Source organism: Pseudochaenichthys georgianus, chromosome 6 (assembly GCF_902827115.2).
Source record: "Pseudochaenichthys georgianus chromosome 6, fPseGeo1.2, whole genome shotgun sequence".
Classification (NCBI taxonomy): domain Eukaryota; kingdom Metazoa; phylum Chordata; class Actinopteri; order Perciformes; family Channichthyidae; genus Pseudochaenichthys; species Pseudochaenichthys georgianus.
The window spans coordinates 43,988,290-44,008,816 of record NC_047508.1 but is presented as its reverse complement, the minus strand read 5'-3'; the positions used below and the strand labels follow the sequence as shown (position 1 = coordinate 44,008,816).

The following is a 20,527-nucleotide window of genomic DNA, read 5'->3' as shown; positions in this document are numbered from 1 at the left end:
AGTGAAACTTAAGCTCGTTCCATTGCGGAGATATTCCCGCGAGAGTGCGAAAAACTTAAATAAATGTATTTCTTTCAAATGTGAAATTTTACCAATATACTCTCGGACCACTAGGGGGCGCTCACGGACCACCAGCGGTCCGCGGACCACACTTTGAGAAGCACTGAGGGTATGCACTGTTGTCACTTTCTCACCTGAACACACCACTTTTCAGTCTGACTGCGTTACAAGAAGTTAACAATATTACCGCCGTTAGTAGCCGTAACTGCGAACATGGAAGTACAACAAACAATTCGCTGCTTAACATAAAATAAGCGGTGCTTCAAAGGGATACTAACAACGTAACAAAGAACGAGTGGTCCATGGATATTGAAATTTGACCAGGAATAGTGTTTTCCTGACACTGACCCTAAGCCTCAAAACAGCCATCTATACACGAATAGGCAAGCAACTGTCAAATCCCATTAACCACATTTGAAGACAGAGTCACCACTGTCACATAACATTACAGTATCAAACATATTTCCTTTCTTTACCCTTCTTTGGATCACCTACACTTATTTGCACACAAAAAAACAAACCAGATATTATTAATTATATAAGTAGTCGCATTCAGAGAGGAGTCGCTAAGAAGACATACAGAACTCCCGTTTCCCTCAGATACATCACGTACTCCTCGCCTGTAGACGGGTAATTGTTTTCCTTTGGATTATCTTGTAGTGCGTCACAAGAGAAGTGAACCAACAGAAGAAGAAGAAGAAGACCCTGAACTCAACACACACTTACATGTTACCGCTGATGGATTTTAACAAACCCCTTTACAATCTAATTAATGTCAGGGCTCGTCTGGGTGCGATAACATTTCATCAACGGCAGAATGTAATTACATCAAGAGTCAATTACACGACCTCTCCCTCGTATTCCCTCGTCAGCGAGGCGAGACGGGAGCGAGGGAAACAACCAAGTCCTCCATCAGTCTGCAGGGTTTAGTAGAGCGGTGCAGGAATGAGCCCTGAACCCGGAAATGAGTCAGCATTTTAGCCCTTCTGTTCCTTCTTCCGGTTAATGGTTATTTTGATGGGTTTTTGGTTCGATGCCTGGAATATAACAGGGTTGCCAACTTTGGGCACCTGGCTGGAGTGAGATTTTGATATCATGGGTTTAATTACACATATGCGCACGAAATGACTGCTACCGTGTCAGCAGCGGGACCTTAGCATATATATATAGGATATATATACAATATATACAAATACACAATATTGGACACAGACTATAAAGGGCACAGTTTCATTCACTAATGAAAGTCAAACACACTGTTTTATTGTGTGCCTGTCGCGATAAGCAATTAATTGACTTATCGTACAATAAATAAAAATGAACTCGATACATTGCCATTTACATGAGGATGTGACTAGCTTGAAAGGATGTACTTGAATTATTATTATATATCATCATTATGTCAGTGGTCTAAAATGGTCATACAACGGTGCCGACAAAATTATCGTTTATCACAATAATTTCCGGGAAAATGAAACCAACAAAATTAATTATCGTGAGAGGCCTATACATGAAACACACACACACAAACACATCTACAGACTTACTCCAAACTGCCAAATGTATTAATTAACACACTCTCACTCTCATATACTCTTTGACTCTATGTTGGCCGAGTAGAACAATAAGCAGCAGACTTTTACTTGTTATCATTTCTGCTGGATCTCAGATCTGCGCATGCGCAATACGGGTCGGGGATTGACCAACCGGCTCCCACTGCTCTGCTGTCTGTTAGCGTGGTTAAGAGTGGTGGGGGCGGGGAGGGAGCGGATCCACAGCTTGAGCAGCTGTCAACTCAACATTGTAAATAACCAACTAAAAACGATCGCCGTTTATCTTGTTTTTGGCGTGAGAATAGTTTGGGCAGCGTGAGAGCGTGAGATTGAAAGCGTGTGTCACACGCCAGATGCGTGAGAGTTGGCAACCCTGATATAATCTGTGGTTAACACAAGCTGAAGAGATTTTAACATCTGTCCTACGAGATAAAATATGTCAGTAAATACCCCACTGGTCAATTTAAAATGGAGGTTGCCGACAACTGTGTAATTGAGACGACTTAACGTCATCACGTCCAACATTAGCCACCTTTAGCTTAGCGGTGGTGACGTGAAGTCATGTGACCGTGCTGTAGTTCCTTTATAGCCCAACATTAGCCTCCTTTAGCTTAGCGGTGGTGACGTGAAGTCATGTGACCGTGCTGTAGTTCCTTTATAGCCCAACATTAGCCTCCTTTAGCTTAGCGGTGGTGACGTGAAGTCATGTGACCGTGCTGTAGTTCCTTTATAGCCCAACATTAGCTGCCTTTAGCTTAGCAGTGGTGACGTGAAGTCATGTGACCGTGCTGTAGTTCCTTTATAGCCCAACATTAGTTTTTTACTTCTGTTGAGTGCATTGACGCTTCATCTTTTATAAAAGTAGTGTGAATATGTGCAGATTATCCTGCTGAACCAAATGTGTAAGTATCAAAGCTTATTTTCTGCAATAATCCAAAGGGAAAATCCTATTGGCTTTTTGTCGAGGGAACCCTTGCTATGGTAACTTCCAGGAAAGCCCACCAACACACGTCTCCCCTGCACCACTCTGTCAATCTGAGGAGATGTTCAAAGTACAACCAAGTCTGGTCTGTTTGTGCCTACCTGACTCTCTGGAGATCTGGACGAAGGCCTCCACGCCGCTCTCCCCGTAGTTTCCCTCGGAGGCGAGCGTGGAAACGTAATTCCAGCCCAGCGCGGTGACGATGTCCAGCATGGCCTGAGCCTGGTACGAGTCTGGGGGAACGACCCGGGAGAAGAAGTCGTAGCGGGTGTTGTCGCTGAGCTCCGGAGCCGTGGAGGCATAGCTGATCTGAGGAATCTGTGGAGACACGGACAAAGCAATTACTATACGTACTTTAAAGGTCACCTGTTGTGCAAAATCCACTTTCTCATGTCTCTTCTACATCAACATGTGTCCCCTCTTCTTCATGTCTCTTCTACATCAACATGTGTCCCCTCTTCTCTATGTCTCTTCTACATCAACACGTGTCCCCTCTTCTTCATGTCTCTTCTACATCAACATGTGTCCCCTCTTCTCTATGTCTCTTCTACATCAACACGTGTCCCCTCTTCTTCATGTCTCTTCTACATCAACACGTGTCCCCTCTTCTCCATGTCTCTTCTACATCAACATGTGTCCCCTCTTCTTCATGTCTCTTCTACATCAACATGTGTCCCCTCTTCTCTATGTCTCTTCTACATCAACACGTGTCCCCTCTTCTTCATGTCTCTTCTACATCAACACGTGTCCCCTCTTCTCCATGTCTCTTCTACATCAACATGTGTCCCCTCTTCTTCATGTCTCTTCTACATCAACATGTGTCCCCCTCTTCCTCATGTCTCTTCTACATCAACATGTGTCCCCTCTTCTTCATGTCTCTTCTACATCAACATGTGTCCCCTCTTCTCCATGTCTCTTCTACATCAACATGTGTCCCCTCTTCTTCATGTCTCTTCTACATCAACATGTGTCCCCTCTTCTTCATGTCTCTTCTACATCAACATGTGTCCCCTCTTCTCCATGTCTCCTCTACATCAACATGTGTCCCCTCTTCTCCATGTCTCTTCTACATCAACATGTGTCCCCTCTTCTTCATGTCTCTTCTACATCAACATGTGTCCCCTCTTCTCCATGTCTGTTCTACATCAACATGTGTCCCCTCTTCTTCATGTCTCTTCTACATCAACATGTGTCCCCTCTTTTCCATGTCTCTTCCACATCAACATGTGTCCCCTCTTCTTCATGTCTCTTCTTCATCAACATGTGTCCCCTCTTTTTCATGTCTCTTCTTCATCAACATGTGTCCCCTCTTCGTCATGTCTCTTCTACATCAACATGTGTCCCCTCTTCTTCATGTCTCTTCTACATCAACATGTGTCCCCTCTTCTTCATGTCTCTTCTACATCAACATGTGTCCCCTCTTCTCCATGTCTCTTCTACATCAACATGTGTCCCCTCTTCTTCATGTCTCTTCTACATCAACATGTGTCTCCTCTTCTTCATGTCTCTTCTACATCAACATGTGTCCCTTCTTCTTCATGTCTCTTCTACATCAACATGTGTCCCCTCTTCTTCATGTCTCTTCTACATCAACATGTGTCCCCTCTTCTTCATGTCTCTTCTACACCAACATGTGTCCCCTCTTCTCCATGTCTCTTCTATATCAACACGTGTCCCCTCTTCTCCATGTCTCTTCTACATCAACATGTGTCCCCTCTTCTTCACGTCTCTTCTACATCAACATGTGTCCCCTCTTCCTCATGTCTCTTCTACATCAACACGTGTCCCCTCTTCCTCATGTCTCTTCTACATCAACACGTGTCCCCTCTTCTCCATGTCTCTTCTACATCAACATGTGTCCCCTCTTCTTCACGTCTCTTCTACATCAACACGTGTCCCCTCTTCTCCATGTCTCTTCTACATCAACATGTGTCCCCTCTTCTTCATGTCTCTTCTACATCAACATGTGTCCCCTCTTCTCCATGTCTCTTCTACACCAACATGTGTCCCCTCTTCTTCATGTCTCTTCTACATCAACATGTGTCCCCTCTTCTTCATGTCTCTTCTACATCAACATGTGTCCCCTCTGTGGAAAGAGACTCTGAAAGTTTCAGGAACAAAGATTCTCTCTCTTTTTGATCCATTTCTATAAAAACCTGTTTGAAAATGAGCTGATCAGATTTTGGCCACTTGATGATGTCATAACGATGTGTTGTCTTGTGTAACCATTAGCCAATCAGCAACAAGGTAACCCCCCCCCCACCACCTTATCACCTGAATCTAGAGCTCCATTGAGTTCTTTGTAACCAAATGTCTCTCAGAGGGGCGTGGGGAGGGGCTCCTTATTTTCATCTAAAGTAACAGACCGAGAATCAGCCCTTTGGAAACAGGGCTGAAACAGAGGGGATTATGGGTAATGCTGCAATGATCCGTTTGGTGTTTCAGCCAATCAGAAACAGGCTCTGGATATATTTGAGACCTGTGATATATTGATGAAAAACAGTGTAATAGGGGACCGTTAAAGAGGACCGGTTGGATATCAGACAACACGCCCGATTCATCAAGTCTATTCCTGATTGGCTTCTCCTCCTATATCCAAGTATCTGAGTTTCACCACCAACAGCTGGAGGACTCCCTTTGCATCTGTAGCAATAAAGAAAACTAAAATGTATTTAGCTAAGTAGCACTTGGAAAGGTTTATCTGGAGTAAAGCTTATGTACTTGCCAGACTCTTGCTAATTTGCGTGTGTATCCTCATGGTTGATAGCACTTCGCTAATTCACTTTCTGGCACTTCAGTTGTAGCAGACTGATTTAGTGGCAGGGGATGATTGAAGAGTGAATAAAGTTGTATGCAGACATGAGAAAAACAAATGTGTTTCCTGAACAATGTAACATGTCTAGAACCTGAAACATGTGTATGATACGTCCCTTCGAAGTCACCTGGAAATCCCAATATTTGATAACAAAAAAGTGCAATGGATTTCTCCTCAAAATGTTCCCATATCAAATGTAAAGTACTTTCACTGGTCATCACTGAACAAGTTGGCTCAAATGATTGTAATGAATTGAAAATGTCCTCATTATAAAATTCTTGAAAAACGTGTTTCCTCATCAGGATGGCGGAGATGTATCGCTCTTCTTCTGTTCACGATGACCCTGAGGAAGACTGAGGATAATGTGATGTTATTCTGAATCCAACCCAAAATGAAAAGCTGGCAGCCTTGACAAGTTTGGAAATAATTCCACAGAAGAAAAAAAAAGATTCATTCATAGCCGATTTCTTTTCAAAAATGTTTTTTGTTTTAAACTAGTGGCATTTAAAAAGTGATGGGAGAGAGAAATTAGGGGGCAACAAAGCTAAACCGAATGTTGCAGTTTTACTGTTATGATGGCTTTTCCACTTTACGAACAGCACATTGTGTTTCAACTTTCAAAACATGTGCATCAGCAGGAGAGGACTCTTTAAAGTAGAGACACTACATACTGATATACACCTGAACATCAGCAGGAGAGGACTCTTTAAAGTAGAGACACTACATACTGATATACACCTGAACATCAGCAGGAGAGGACTCTTTAAAGTAGAGACACTACATACTGATATAAACCTGAACATCAGCAGGAGAGGACTCTTTAAAGTAGAGACACTACATACTGATATACACCTGAACATCAGCAGGAGAGGACTCTTTAAAGTAGAGACACTACATACTGATATACACCTGAACATCAGCAGGAGAGGACTCTTTAAAGTAGAGACACTACATACTGATATACACCTGAACATCAGCAGGAGAGGACTCTTTAAAGTAGAGACACTACATACTGATATACACCTGAACATCAGCAGGAGAGGACTCTTTAAAGTAGAGACACTACATACTGATATAAACCTGAACATCAACAGGAGAGGACTCTTTAAAGTAGAGACACTACATACTGATATAAACCTGAACATCAGCAGGAGAGGACTCTTTAAAGTAGAGACACTGCATACTGATATACACCTGAACATCAGCAGGAGAGGACTCTTTAAAGTAGAGACACTACATACTGATATACACCTGAACATCAGCAGGAGAGGACTCTTTAAAGTAGAGACACTACATACTGATATAAACCTGAACATCAGCAGGAGAGGACTCTTTAAAGTAGAGACACTGCATACTGATATACACCTGAACATCAGCAGGAGAGGACTCTTTAAAGTAGAGACACTACACACTGATATACACCTGAACATCAGCAGGAGAGGACTCTTTAAAGTAGAGGCACTACACACTGATATACACCTGAACATCAGCGGGAGAGGACTCTTTAAAGTAGAGACACTACATACTGATATACACCTGAACATCAGCAGGAGAGGACTCTTTAAAGTAGAGACACCACATACTGATATACACCTGAGCATCAGCAGGAGAGGACTCTTTAAAGTAGAGACACTACATACTGATATACACCTGAACATCAGCAGGAGAGGACTCTTTAAAGTAGAGACACTACATACTGATATAAACCTGAACATCAGCAGGAGAGGACTCTTTAAAGTAGAGACACTACATACTGATATACACCTGAACATCAGCAGGAGAGGACTCTTTAAAGTAGAGACACTACATACTGATATACACCTGAACATCAGCAGGAGAGGACTCTTTAAAGTAGAGACACTACATACTGATATACACCTGAACATCAGCAGGAGAGGACTCTTTAAAGTAGAGACACTACATACTGATATAAACCTGAACATCAACAGGAGAGGACTCTTTAAAGTAGAGACACTACAAACTGATATACACCTGAACATCAGCAGGAGAGGACTCTTTAAAGTAGAGACACTACATACTGATATACACCTGAACATCAGCAGGAGAGGACTCTTTAAAGTAGAGACACTACATACTGATATACACCTGAACGTCAGCAGGAGAGGACTCTTTAAAGTAGAGACACTACATACTGATATACACCTGAACATCAGCAGGAGAGGACTCTTTAAAGTAGAGACACTACATACTGATATACACCTGAACATCAGCAGGAGAGGACTCTTTAAAGTAGAGACACTACATACTGATATACACCTGAACATCAGCAGGAGAGGACTCTTTAAAGTAGAGACACTACATACTGATATACACCTGAACATCAACAGAACATGTCCCCTTTAAATATTTGTTCAGTGGCGATGCCGAAGGTCTTACAGTTTATTTGTTGAGGTTTAAACAGATGGAGTCTGGACCTTAAATCTTGACCTTGCTGTTGTTAGGTTTCTTGTCAGAGTGGAGTTAGCGAGTGTGAATTAGGGAGGCGGATCAGGTCATAGATCCTGCAGCAGAGAGGCCCTCGGGGGGGCTGGATAATGGTCCTTTAGAGAAAGATTGAAGGGCTGATTGATTTCACTTCAGGCAGCCATCGGACGCCTCATCAGGATTCACAGGAGGACGAGGAGGAAGATGGACGAGGAGGAGGAAGAGCCTGACAGCAATACAAATGTCACTCTGGCTCAGCGACAGGCGGCAAATTAAAGTCCCGTACTGTAAACACAACCCTGTCTGAGAGCCGGCGCTATCGCAACCATCAGAGAGGACGTTTATTTCCAGCACAAAGAACACGTCCGAGCTTCTGATGCTGGGTTAACTGGGTTTCTACTTTTCAGAGTCCTGGAGTGGATCCTGTTTATCTGATGGCAGCATTTCTGATTACTTTGGAGATCTTCCATTAGACATGAGACAACTCGATACAAAAAGTTGTTGGGCTTGAAAAAGTTTAAAACCTGCTACTAATCACAAAGGAAAAGTAAGCCACCTACGCACGCTTGAAATGTTCTTCTCTGGTATTTGAGGAAATGTGAATTGTATTGGCAACTACTGGCCTGGCAAGCTTCTTTAAGGAAACAGAAAAGTGAAACAAACACGTTTTCACCCTCCGTCTGAAACCAGAGCCCAGTCTGCTCTGATTGGGCAGTGTGTGGGAGAGAAACTCCGGCCCAATCCCAAATCACCCCCTACACACTCGCCCTCCGTTTGCGCGTTCACTCGGAGGGTCCGCCACATTAAGGGCTGTTCCAAAGCAACGAGTGTGGAGGGGGAGTGGGCTACCAAGCCCTCACACAGCGAGTCTGCAGCGGTGCTGACTGGAGACCGGTCTCTACCTGACCGGAGTCACGCTGTGTGTGTCCCTCAGGAAACACGCTGTTTACAAGTAGTTCCAGCAAACATCCACTGATAAACTGCGATGTTAACAACCTCATGATAACCTCATATGTTTTTAACTTAGGATCAAACCTGTGTTTAGTCTAGAAAAAGATAAATGTGTGCATTTTATTATAAAGTTGTGTATATTTACAGACCGTTGCAAAAACTAAGAAGCTTCTAAACATCAGGTTTAAAACTAAAAGAGCTTTGAAACACAATGAAAGATGTTCGGAGTTTTATTTGAGTTATTCATTTAAACTTTTTGTCAAAGAGATGCTGATTTGAAACCGTTGTTACAAACAGTTTCGGCACTTCCTGTTTCTGCCGGAGAGAGGGGAGGCCGTCCCAAAGCTGGCTGCTGTGTTTACTCCCTCCATCTGACAGGAGGAGCCTCGTTGAGCTGCGAGTGTGGCTACAGACGGAGTAGGGAACATAGGGATTTTAGCCTTTGCAGACCATTTACATGCACTAAAACCTAGACAGGAAAAAAAACCCAAAAGACAATCATTCTAACCCAGCTTTATACACACACACACACACACACACACACACACACACACACACACACACACACACACACACACACACACACACACACACACACACACACACACACACACACACACACACACACACACACACACACACACACACACACACACACACACACACACACACACACACACACACACACACACACACACACACACACACACACACACACACACACACACACACACACACACACACACACACACACACACACACACACATCAAACTTGTGCCCTGCTAGAGACTTCTCAAGGACTTCCTGCCCCTTCCTGGAGGACTTACCATTTTAATTAGCCGGCTAATTGCCCCCCGCCGATCGGCTCACTCACATTCACCTCTCCGTCCCCACAACAGAGCAACCACCGGCTCAGAAATATCCCCGTGAAGCTGAGGGTCCCAATGTGGGCTTTCACTTTCCCTGCTGCTCTAAACGGTGCTTTTGTTTTTGAAATAACAAAGGAGACTCGTAGACATGTAAACTAATCTGAAGCACTCTGCACTTGGAGCTATATGAGAACATATCTAATTGTGTTAAAGTTATCTAATCATGGTTGAAAACGTCCACAAGATATTTGACAAATCAAGAGGAGGCTTCAAAGCTTCCAAAGATATCACATTTAGAAAAGCTGATCTTCAGGCTGACCGAGGTTCAATTCATCACGAGGCAGGTGAGGTTATGGCTCAGAAACAAGCCGAGCACTTCAGGAAGCCACTGTCTTCCATCCTCACTCTTCACACGTCGTATCACGTCGTCTCTACACGTCTTATCACGTCTCTACACGTCTTCTCTACACGTCTTATCACGTCTCTACACGTCTTCTCTACACGTCTTATCACGTCTCTACACGTCTTCTCTACACGTCTTATCACGTCTCTGCACGTCTTCTCTACACGTCGTCTTATCACGTCTTCTCTACACGTCTTCTCTACACGTCTTATCACGTCTCTGCACGTCTTCTCTACACATCTTCTCTACACGTCTCCTCTACACGTCTCCTCTACACGTCTCCTCTACACGTCTCCTCTACACGTCTTCTCTAGTCGTCTCTACATGTCTCTACACGTCGTCTCTACACGTCTTCTCTACACGTCTTCTCTACACGTCTTCTCTACACGTCTTCTCTAGTCGTCTCTACATGTCTCTACACGTCTCCTCTACACGTCTCCTCTACACGTCTCCTCTACACGTCTCCTCTACACGTCTTCTCTACACGTCGTCTCTACACGTCTTATCACGTCTCTACACGTCTTCTCTACACGTCGTCTCTACACGTCTTATCACGTCTCTACACGTCTCTACACGTCTTCTCTACACGTCTTCTCTACACGTCTTCTCTACACGTCTTATCACGTCTTCTCTACACGTCGTCTCTACACGTCTTAGCACGTCTCTACACGTCTCCTCTACACGTCTCCTCTACACGTCTCCTCTACTACACGTCTCCTCTACTACACGTCTCCTCTACTACACGTCTCCTCTACTACACGTCTCCTCTACTACACGTCTCCTCTACACGTCGTCTTATCACGTCTTCTCTACACATCTTCTCTACACGTCTTATCACGTCTTCTCTACACGTCTCCTCTACACGTCTCCTCTACACGTCTCCTCTACACGTCTCCTCTACACGTCTCCTCTACACGTCTCCTCTACACGTCGTCTTATCACGTCTCCTCTACACGTCTCCTCTACACGTCGTCTTATCACGTCTCCTCTACACGTCTCCTCTACTACACGTCTCCTCTACACGTCTCCTCTACTACACGTCTCCTCTACTACACGTCTCCTCTACTACACGTCTCCTCTACACGTCGTCTTATCACGTCTCCTCTACACGTCTCCTCTACTACACGTCTCCTCTACTACACGTCTCCTCTACACGTCTCCTCTACACGTCTCCTCTACACGTCTCCTCTACACGTCTTATCACGTCTCCTCTACACGTCTTATCACGTCTCCTCTACACGTCTTATCACGTCTCCTCTACACGTCTCCTCTACACGTCTCCTCTACACGTCTTCTCTACACGTCTCCTCTACACGTCTCCTCTACACGTCTTCTCTACACGTCTTCTCTAGTCGTCTCTACATGTCTCTACACGTCTTCTCTACACGTCTCCTATACACGTCTCCTCTACACGTCTTATCACGTCTTCTCTACACGTCTCCTCTACACGTCTCCTCTACACGTCTCCTCTACACGTCTTCTCTACACGTCTCCTCTACACGTCTCCTCTACACGTCTCCTCTACACGTCTCCTCTACACGTCTCCTCTACACGTCTCCTCTACACGTCTCCTCTACACGTCGTCTTATCACGTCTCCTCTACACGTCTCCTCTACACGTCGTCTTATCACGTCTCCTCTACACGTCTCCTCTACTACACGTCTCCTCTACACGTCTCCTCTACACGTCTCCTCTACACGTCTCCTCTACACGTCTCCTCTACACGTCTTATCACGTCTCCTCTACACGTCTTATCACGTCTCCTCTACACGTCTTATCACGTCTCCTCTACACGTCTCCTCTACACGTCTCCTCTACACGTCTTCTCTACACGTCTCCTCTACACGTCTCCTCTACACGTCTCCTCTACACGTCTTCTCTACACGTCTTCTCTAGTCGTCTCTACATGTCTCTACACGTCTCCTATACACGTCTCCTATACACGTCTCCTCTACACGTCTTATCACGTCTTCTCTACACGTCTCCTCTACACGTCTCCTCTACACGTCTCCTCTACACGTCTCCTCTACACGTCTTCTCTACACGTCTCCTCTACACGTCTCCTCTACACGTCTCCTCTACACGTCTTCTCTACACGTCTCCTCTACACGTCTTATCACGTCTTCTCTACACGTCTCCTCTACACGTCTCCTCTACACGTCTCCTCTACACGTCTTCTCTAGTCGTCTCTACATGTCTCTACACGTCTCCTCTACACGTCTCCTCTACACGTCTTATCACGTCTCCTCTACACGTCTTATCACGTCTCCTCTACACGTCTCCTCTACACGTCTCCTCTACACGTCTCCTCTACACGTCTTATCACGTCTCCTCTACACGTCTCCTCTACACGTCTCCTCTACACGTCTTCTCTACACGTCTCCTCTACACGTCTTCTCTACACGTCTTATCACGTCTTCTCTACACGTCTCCTCTACACGTCTCCTCTACACGTCTCCTCTACACGTCTTCTCTAGTCGTCTCTACATGTCTCTACACGTCTTCTCTACACGTCTTCTCTAGTCGTCTCTACACGTCTTCTCTACACGTCTTATCACGTCTTCTCTACACGTCTCTACACGGGAGGACGTGCCCGATGTTTCCCGCCGTCTCGTGTGTTTCCTGTGACACTGATTGATGCTCGTCATTCTTGCGACAGCCTCCAGCTTTCCACCCGACTGAGTGACGAGAGGAGAGATCCATCCGAGGCGACAGCACACGTCCGTCAGCGTTCACTCTGCGCTCCGATTCTCTTATTTAAAGTCAAAGCTCTGTTTACTGTCATCTGCCTCGTCTTCTCCTGACGATACACAGCTTTGCCCTCCGGCTAAAACCCCGCATGACTCCTGCCGTCGCCGACTCTATTAATGGTTCCCTGCGTAATTTAATTCAGTATGACAAGGAACAATATATCTGATTTTAATTACGTGTTTCGATACATCAAATTAAAAAAGACATGCCATTTACGCTCTCTGCGCATACTGGTGTTTGGATATTTTTAACAAGAGGTGATTAAGTCATTCAATATTATGCTCCATGTAAAAGTTACTGATATATTAAGGATGACTTTACCAGTCTCCAATCAGAGAATATGTCCTTTCTCATGAAACCAATCCTCGTTTTCTTTGATTGAAAGGTGTGCATTTATCTAAATATCTTATAAATCTCTTTGAATAATTCCACTACACTGCCAAATGTTTTAATATGTATACAAACAAATCCTTGTGGGATTTTTTGTATTGAGAAACGATTTTCTTTTCTTTGCACATTCTCAACTTGTGTTTATCAAATATATGTATATTTTAAAACCAAATTTCCCCCAGGTAAAGTATGTTTTATATTCGGTACTATCTCCACCCCTTCTTCTTGTTGGAAGTGTTACTGTTGGAACTGCCGCTTACTGTAAACACAACTATTTATAAATATAATAATCGCACAAAACAAACCCTACAAGGCTGCCGTTCAAACGTTGTATTCAATGCGTTTACATCAAACCGACTCTGCATATCTGACACCTTCAATGAACATTAGATCTCCAACAACATTCAACCTCAATAGATCTGAAACTCGTAGAAGGAAATCCCTCGCAGCCGTGTGATGGAAAAGTGAAAACCCATTCCTGACGAGCACCTATAGGTCACACGTCTCTGATGCCGTTGTGTGTTTTGAAGCTCAGCGGAGGAGACAGGGTGATGTAAAGTTCAGCGTATGATTAGAAATAAGAACTGATTCTTCGACAGACGAAAGTAAACTTGTTTGTTTCTTCTTTTGAAGCCTCTTCAGTGAGGCGTCTGAATAATTTCACACGACACAGAAACAGATTGTACAGACGGTAGAAAGACGACTGCACTCGGTTCAATGAGATATAATAGAAGAGGATAAGGGCCTCGTGGGAATTTGTTTTTTAGGTCTAACCAAAAGAATAAAGTCAGGATTATGAAGTCCGAAAATTGAGAAAACATTTGAGGAAAAAGTCAGAAATTGGAAGGAAAAGACAGAAATCTGAGGGAAAAAGTCAGAAATTGTGTAAAAACGAGTTTGTGGAAAAAAGTCGTATCAGATTTCTTCATCTCAAATGTCTGACTTTTTCTTAGAACTCAAAACATTTACACGTGGCCCTATTCCTCTTCCGTAAGCCTGAGTTAAGATCTTTCCTTTAATATAAAAAATGAAGTTGGACAAACGGTGTGTGTAAAAGATATTAAAAAGCATCATCAGCATTCAGAGCGTGCTTTCCCTGCTGCTCTCCATCCGATTAAAAGACTGTTTTCACCTCTTTTTCTCCAGTCTGGAGTTAATATCAGAACAAGATCTGGTGTCGTCTGCTCCTAAAAATAACTATAAACCCATCTGAGAAACATAAGCAGCCGACAGGCAGAAATCGATCGTCTGAACTCTCAGAGCTGCCCCTCGTCCGAGGACACGGCGTCAAGTGTCGCCTTATGGCCTCCGAAAACTAAAATAAAGCCAGAACCTGACCAAGCAAAGGATCTGAAGACGCCGCAAACAAACACGAGAGACCTCGTCTCAGCATCCAGACTGCTACATTGAATTCAGCAAACAACCAGCACAGGGCACACTTTCTCTTTGTCTCACTGGTATAGAGCGGCGCAGGGGTGACGTATTTACCCGGACGTAAGCTGCTGGTTCCCTCGTCAAAAAAGCAATGGGATTTCTCCATAGGAAATAAGGTCTGTGGAAAACGAACCCGTTTGATGAATGCACGTTTTGTTCTGCCGGATAATCTCCACATGTCTGCCCTACTTTTATAATTTTTCAAAATGATAAATCTAATGTCCAGAAGCTAAATGCTAACGTTGTGCTATAAAGGAACTACAGCTGAGTCCAGAAGCACGACTTCAACGTCACGCCGACTTCAGATCCATATTCAAACACACAGATTCTAAATGGAACGAGTTGAAGCGTTTGTTTGAACACTTTGCAGGAGGCAGGGACTTGCTTTCAAGCAGAACACGGCAAACACACTTAAAGGAGTGTTTACGTGTTCGGCGTAATGACGTACAACGACCTCGATAACTTCTGTAGTCCTATTCAGCCACTTGGTAACAACCATCGTTTTTCAGACACGTCAACTCTTCAGAAATCACCAGTGGGGTCACTGCTGATGGATTAATGTCGTAGAACAAAACGTGATCCGTCTCTTCAATGCGTCTCAACCACAGACCTTATTTCAGATATTTCCCAACATCCCATGGAGAGATCCCATTGGCTCTGAGACGAGAGGACAGGAAGTGGTAAAATGCTGACTCACTTCCGGGTTTTAGGACTCGTCACTGCACCGCTCTATTGCACTGGCAACATCTCAGGATTTAATCTAAGAGTTATTTTGGCTTGGACCTCCTGTAACATCGTGGACAGACACAATTATTTAATTCGAATAAAGAGTTTGATAATTGGGGATACTGCTTATTACCTTACTTGCTAAGAGTTACAATACAAGTTTGATTGAAACAAGTGATTGATACATGCTGGGACAGTTTCATCCCAGAGGCCATAAGATTATTAAACACCTGAACTCTGTAAAGAACATCCATAAACATTCAGCTGTTTGCAAATTATTTATCTACATCATATTCCATTTACGTGTATATTAGGGGTGTAACGGTATCCGTATTCGTCCCGTACCGTCACGGTTCGGCACATGCAGTCACACGGCGAATACGCCTTTTTTTTACGAGTGGGAAAAAAGTCTGTCCTTCAGGGCAGCATCCACTACACTATTTATAATCCAGGGGGCGGTATTGCGCCTAAAAGCTGTTTGCCAGCCGCCCTTAAACAACAAATGAAGAACAAGAAGAAATAACAACAAAACGAACTAAATACAAGAAGAAGAAAAGTTAGTATGGCGATTTCAGATAACACACAGGAGCTAGAACCCACCTGCTTCTTTTAAATCAGCTGTGTGGGAACATTTCGGGTTCCCTGTGGACTACATTAACAATGATGGGGTGCGAGTGGTGGATCGGAAGAGGACGGTGTGTCGGCGTTGTTCTACAGCGGTGCGGTATGCTAATGGTAACACGTCAAACATGCTAAATCATATCAGAAGGCATCAGCCAGATGTGCCAATCACCGGAGCCCGCAAAAGACAACAGCTGTTCAACAGCTGATCCCCGCTGTTTTTAAGAAGCCAAGAGACATGAGAGCCGAGAGACCAAAATAAATAACGGAAGCTTTTGGCATAATGTTTTTCAACGACTTTGCGCTCTGGAAACACTTTCTTAAGACATTCTTTTTAGTTTTACAGCTTGATGAAACCTTTTAGTTTGACATCAGCCATATAGATAATATGGCCATCTGTGTGTGTGTGGTTTGTGTTTAATACAGTTAATTATTCAAAATGTCAGAGTTCTTTATTTGAAACTGAAACTTGCACTACTGTTCAAAATAAATAACAACAAACCTGGAATTATGCATTTGGGACTTTTTTTTGCTTTTTCTTGTTGTACCGAACCGTGACCCCCAAACCGAGGTACGAACCGAACCGTGACTTCTGTGAACCGTTACACCCCTAGTGTATATAGCTGTGTGTGTATATATTGAATCTTGAAACATGAGATTCACAAACGGCAGGCGTCGAAGCATCCTCGAAAAGTGTCCGGTATAAAATAGTTAACCCTAAAACTATATCAATGATATGTGCAATTCCCCTCCTTGAGCTGTTCATGGTACCAGAAAAAAAGTTAAGATTACTTCACCATAAAAGACCATTCCTTTATTACCCAAATGCGACCTTGAATTATTGAAGAAACGGCTTTCTTGCACAGCTCCATGGTAAACGAAGAATCAATCACTTTCCTTAACACCCTTTAATTAGGGCACGGGATTTGTAGAAAGTCAAAATTTATATTGCGATGATATTGTAGGGCAGGGGTGTCAAACTCGAGGCCCGGGGGCCAAATCCGGCCCGCGACTTCATTTTCGCCCCACAAGAGCTCTGAAAGAATATAATAATTACATTTATAAAGCGCTTTTTCTGGTGCTCAAAGCGCTTACATGCAAATATAATATGTTAATACGGTTACGATTTACAGAAGCATGTTGCCCATAAACTACATGTCCCACAATGCATCTCAAAATGTCACTTTTTCCCCCCAGAATTTAACTTTTCTTTTTAAATCATTTTGTGACATTCTCACTGAAGAGACTTGCAATTACTTTCCCGAGACTTCTGCTTTCAGACGTAATTAATGATGAAGTTATTACCCGATAATAGTCCAATGCAGAGGCAATAATGTAATATAATGCATTATTTGATATCTATTAAATATTTATATATGTGTTTCGATATAGTCTTAAAGTTACAACCGACCCTTTGAGTGCAACCATAATTCCTACGTGGCCCGTGGTGAAATTGAGTTCGACACCCCTGTTGTAGGGTTCACTATCAATGCTTTCACTAAATATCTGCACAATTAAAAAAGGTTTGATAATGGCTAAGTGGGTAAAGGCAACAATAGAACAGCTCAAGTTTGGTAAATCCAGAAAACAAAAATAATTATAGTTTAAAAAAAAGAGCCTTAAAATCAGGAAAGACCCTTCTGAGATGTCAGGATTTCTGAAATCGAAGATGATTCCTAGTCGTTTCTCACGATATTGATGTTCCGTCGTTTATGGCAAAGGAATACGATCAATAGAAAACCTTCCCTTTGACCATCCAGTATTTTATACAGTTTAAAGTATTTTTCGGTGAACTATTCCTTTATGTTTAGCTTCCGTCTTCTCTCAGCTGAAGATGCCGAACGTTGGGGATTATGTAAAGTGCTCGGCTTTAAGGACGGTCCTTCGGTTCAAAAACATTTTCCCCGCTCGTGTTCGCCGGCTCAGTGAAGTGTGGAGGAGCTGCTGCATTATGGATGTTCAAATGGATACGGAGGTATGTTCAGTGTGTGGGTGTTTCGCCCCTTAGACGATGTCGAGCGGAGGGATGTTTGAAGAGGATGTGGACTGTGTGTGTACGGCTGTTTTACAGGTTGTCCTCCCTGTGTTTACATCCTCAGTGTGTTTTATATGGGAGATGTTTGGATCCGATGTTCAGACTGCAGGTGCAAAGTGTGGATCCAACACGAAACACGCACATGGAAAACACACTGTGGAAAACACACTGTGCAAAGCGACCACAGATGAGATCCAAAATGGACCAAGAGGAACCGTAAAACCTCTAACGAAAACCAACATCTGCTGGGATCAGATGGAGCCACAGATTTCACCAGAACCGATACTTTGGGAGCAAGTCGATACCAACAAATCTGAAAAAGTGACGATACTCGAGAACCACAGCACATGTAAGACCAGCAGTACCTTCATGGCTCGGGACCAAGAGCTTCCAGTGTCCGATTGATGAAATACATTGTGTTTCGGACACAGTAAACTCACTATGGACAGTGGCAACCTATTTTATCCGGGATAATGGTTCAATGTGAGCAACCAATCCATGTTGGAACAAGTCCTTAAACTCTACAGAGCCCATACTGTGTTCCTGTTAGCGTTTACTTCCTGTCTGTCTTCTTCTGGTGATTTATCTGACGTCCAACGCTCCGTCTTTTAACATCTTTTCCTTTTTCTCGCTTGATCCTCCTTAGCAACGGTCCTTTAAAGTCCTTCACAGCGGTCTGTACTACGGTATTAACGTGTCACATGTTCTGAACTGACCAATCAGAATTGAGTATACAACTAAGCCGTGTAATAATAGCTGTTAGCGAAATTGCTAATAGTTGCCTTTACGAATCTCTGTTTCTCATGCGCTCACCCAAACAAAGACACAAAAATAGTCCTAAATAGAGAAATATACAAATAGTTGTCCAGATGTTTTGCTCCCACCATCACCATCCAGGCTTTTTTAGGTTTTTCCAGATTTCAACTCCAAGAACAACCCCACAATTCGTGACTGTGGCGAAAACACCAAACACCTTCATATCTGTTGAGTTTCTCCTCTTTCTCTTTGCTGTTCACGTCACTGAATAATCAGTTTATCATAAATGTTTAACTAACTGTAGCCATCACACAGTGGCCCTTATTAATCATTTAAGGGGACATTGTTGAAGTGGAGGGGTTTAATTCTATATGTTATTCTCCTGTAAAAAATAGGACAAGAAAGCTATTGACTTTACTCTAACTTGACTTTAAATAAAGATCTTTAAAGTTAACTTATTACAGATGCTGAATGTGTGAACCTGGCACAGAATGCTAACCGTAGCAATTCAAATGTGTTTAAAAAATAATACAGATACATAATGTGTTAACATTGTCTTGCACTGAAAGCAATATTAAATCAAGAACACGTATTACAATATTCTCAACGACACTTTCGCCAATTCCGTATATTTGAGATACTTCAATATATTTTATTTTGAACTTTGAATAATATGTCTGAAGAGAGTAATGACGACAAACCACAGAGGAACAAACACGATGCAAAGCATTATGGGATATGTAGTTCAGCAACGTGAGCTTCATCATCCCTCAAATAGAACTAAGACAAAAAAGCAACATTTAAAATAGAAATGAAACATAGGACTTTGAAATCTCTTCAAGGAAAATATGAATTAGTTGCAGTCAGTGGTGGAATGTTATATAGTACATTTACTCAAGTACTACTACTTTACCTGGCTTTTTTTAAGCAGAAGAGGAAGAACAAAAATAACATTTGCTTTTGTTACTAAGCACATGTTGATGCTAATTAGAGATGTCCCGATCCGATCACGTGATCGGGTATCGGAGCCGATCACGTGATTTTCAAAAGATCGGAATCGGGAGAAAAAAATCGGGGATCAGGATTTTTTTTTTTTTTTTTTATAAAATATTTTTATTATTTTATTTAATGTTACAAAACAAAAATGACCATGTTCACGTCTTAAAGTCATCCTGAGGACTTAGTTTTGGTTTAAAATTACACATCATGTATGTGTTGCTTCTTTTGGGCTTGTTTTCAGACCTGGTTGCTTATTTCTCTGAAATCTGGCAACAGAGTGGGCGCAGTGTCTAATAGCAGCAGCAAGCTAACGAGAGGCTACGTTCAGCTGGTGACTCGGGAGTCGGGACAGAGAACATGTCAGGAGTTTGGAAGTATTATAAAATTGAAAGCGAAGGCAGTGTAACAGCCAGATGCAATGTTTGCAATGGAAAGAACAGAGCTACGTTTAACACGACCAATCTAATACGCCACCTGAGAAACAAACACCAACAACAACAAAATGATCGGAATCGGATCGGGAGCAAAAAAAGGTGATCGGGACATCCCTAATGCTAATATTCGTTTACTTTTACTTAAGTAAGACTTTATAAATGAAGTTAAACATGCAACACCATTGCAATGCTCCTTTAAATAGAAAACAGTCATTATGGAGACAGCCTTTTTGCTGCACACTTTCTTAAAGCAGTGAAAGTCTGTCCTTAGTTAGAGACACGGCGCAGATCCAGATAATCAC

At 43.0% G+C, this 20,527-nt stretch overlaps 1 protein-coding gene across 2 annotated transcripts in view; it reads right to left on the bottom strand.

Annotated features, from left to right (window-relative positions):
• Positions 1-20,527, bottom strand: part of LOC117448337 (metabotropic glutamate receptor 8-like) — a 210,540-nt gene that overhangs the window by 146,936 nt on the left and 43,077 nt on the right. For both annotated transcript variants that reach the window (XM_034085593.2, XM_034085594.1), the window contains exon 3: positions 2,697-2,913. In XM_034085593.2, the coding sequence (XP_033941484.1) occupies positions 2,697-2,913 (217 nt within the window). The remainder of the gene's footprint in view (positions 1-2,696; positions 2,914-20,527) is intronic.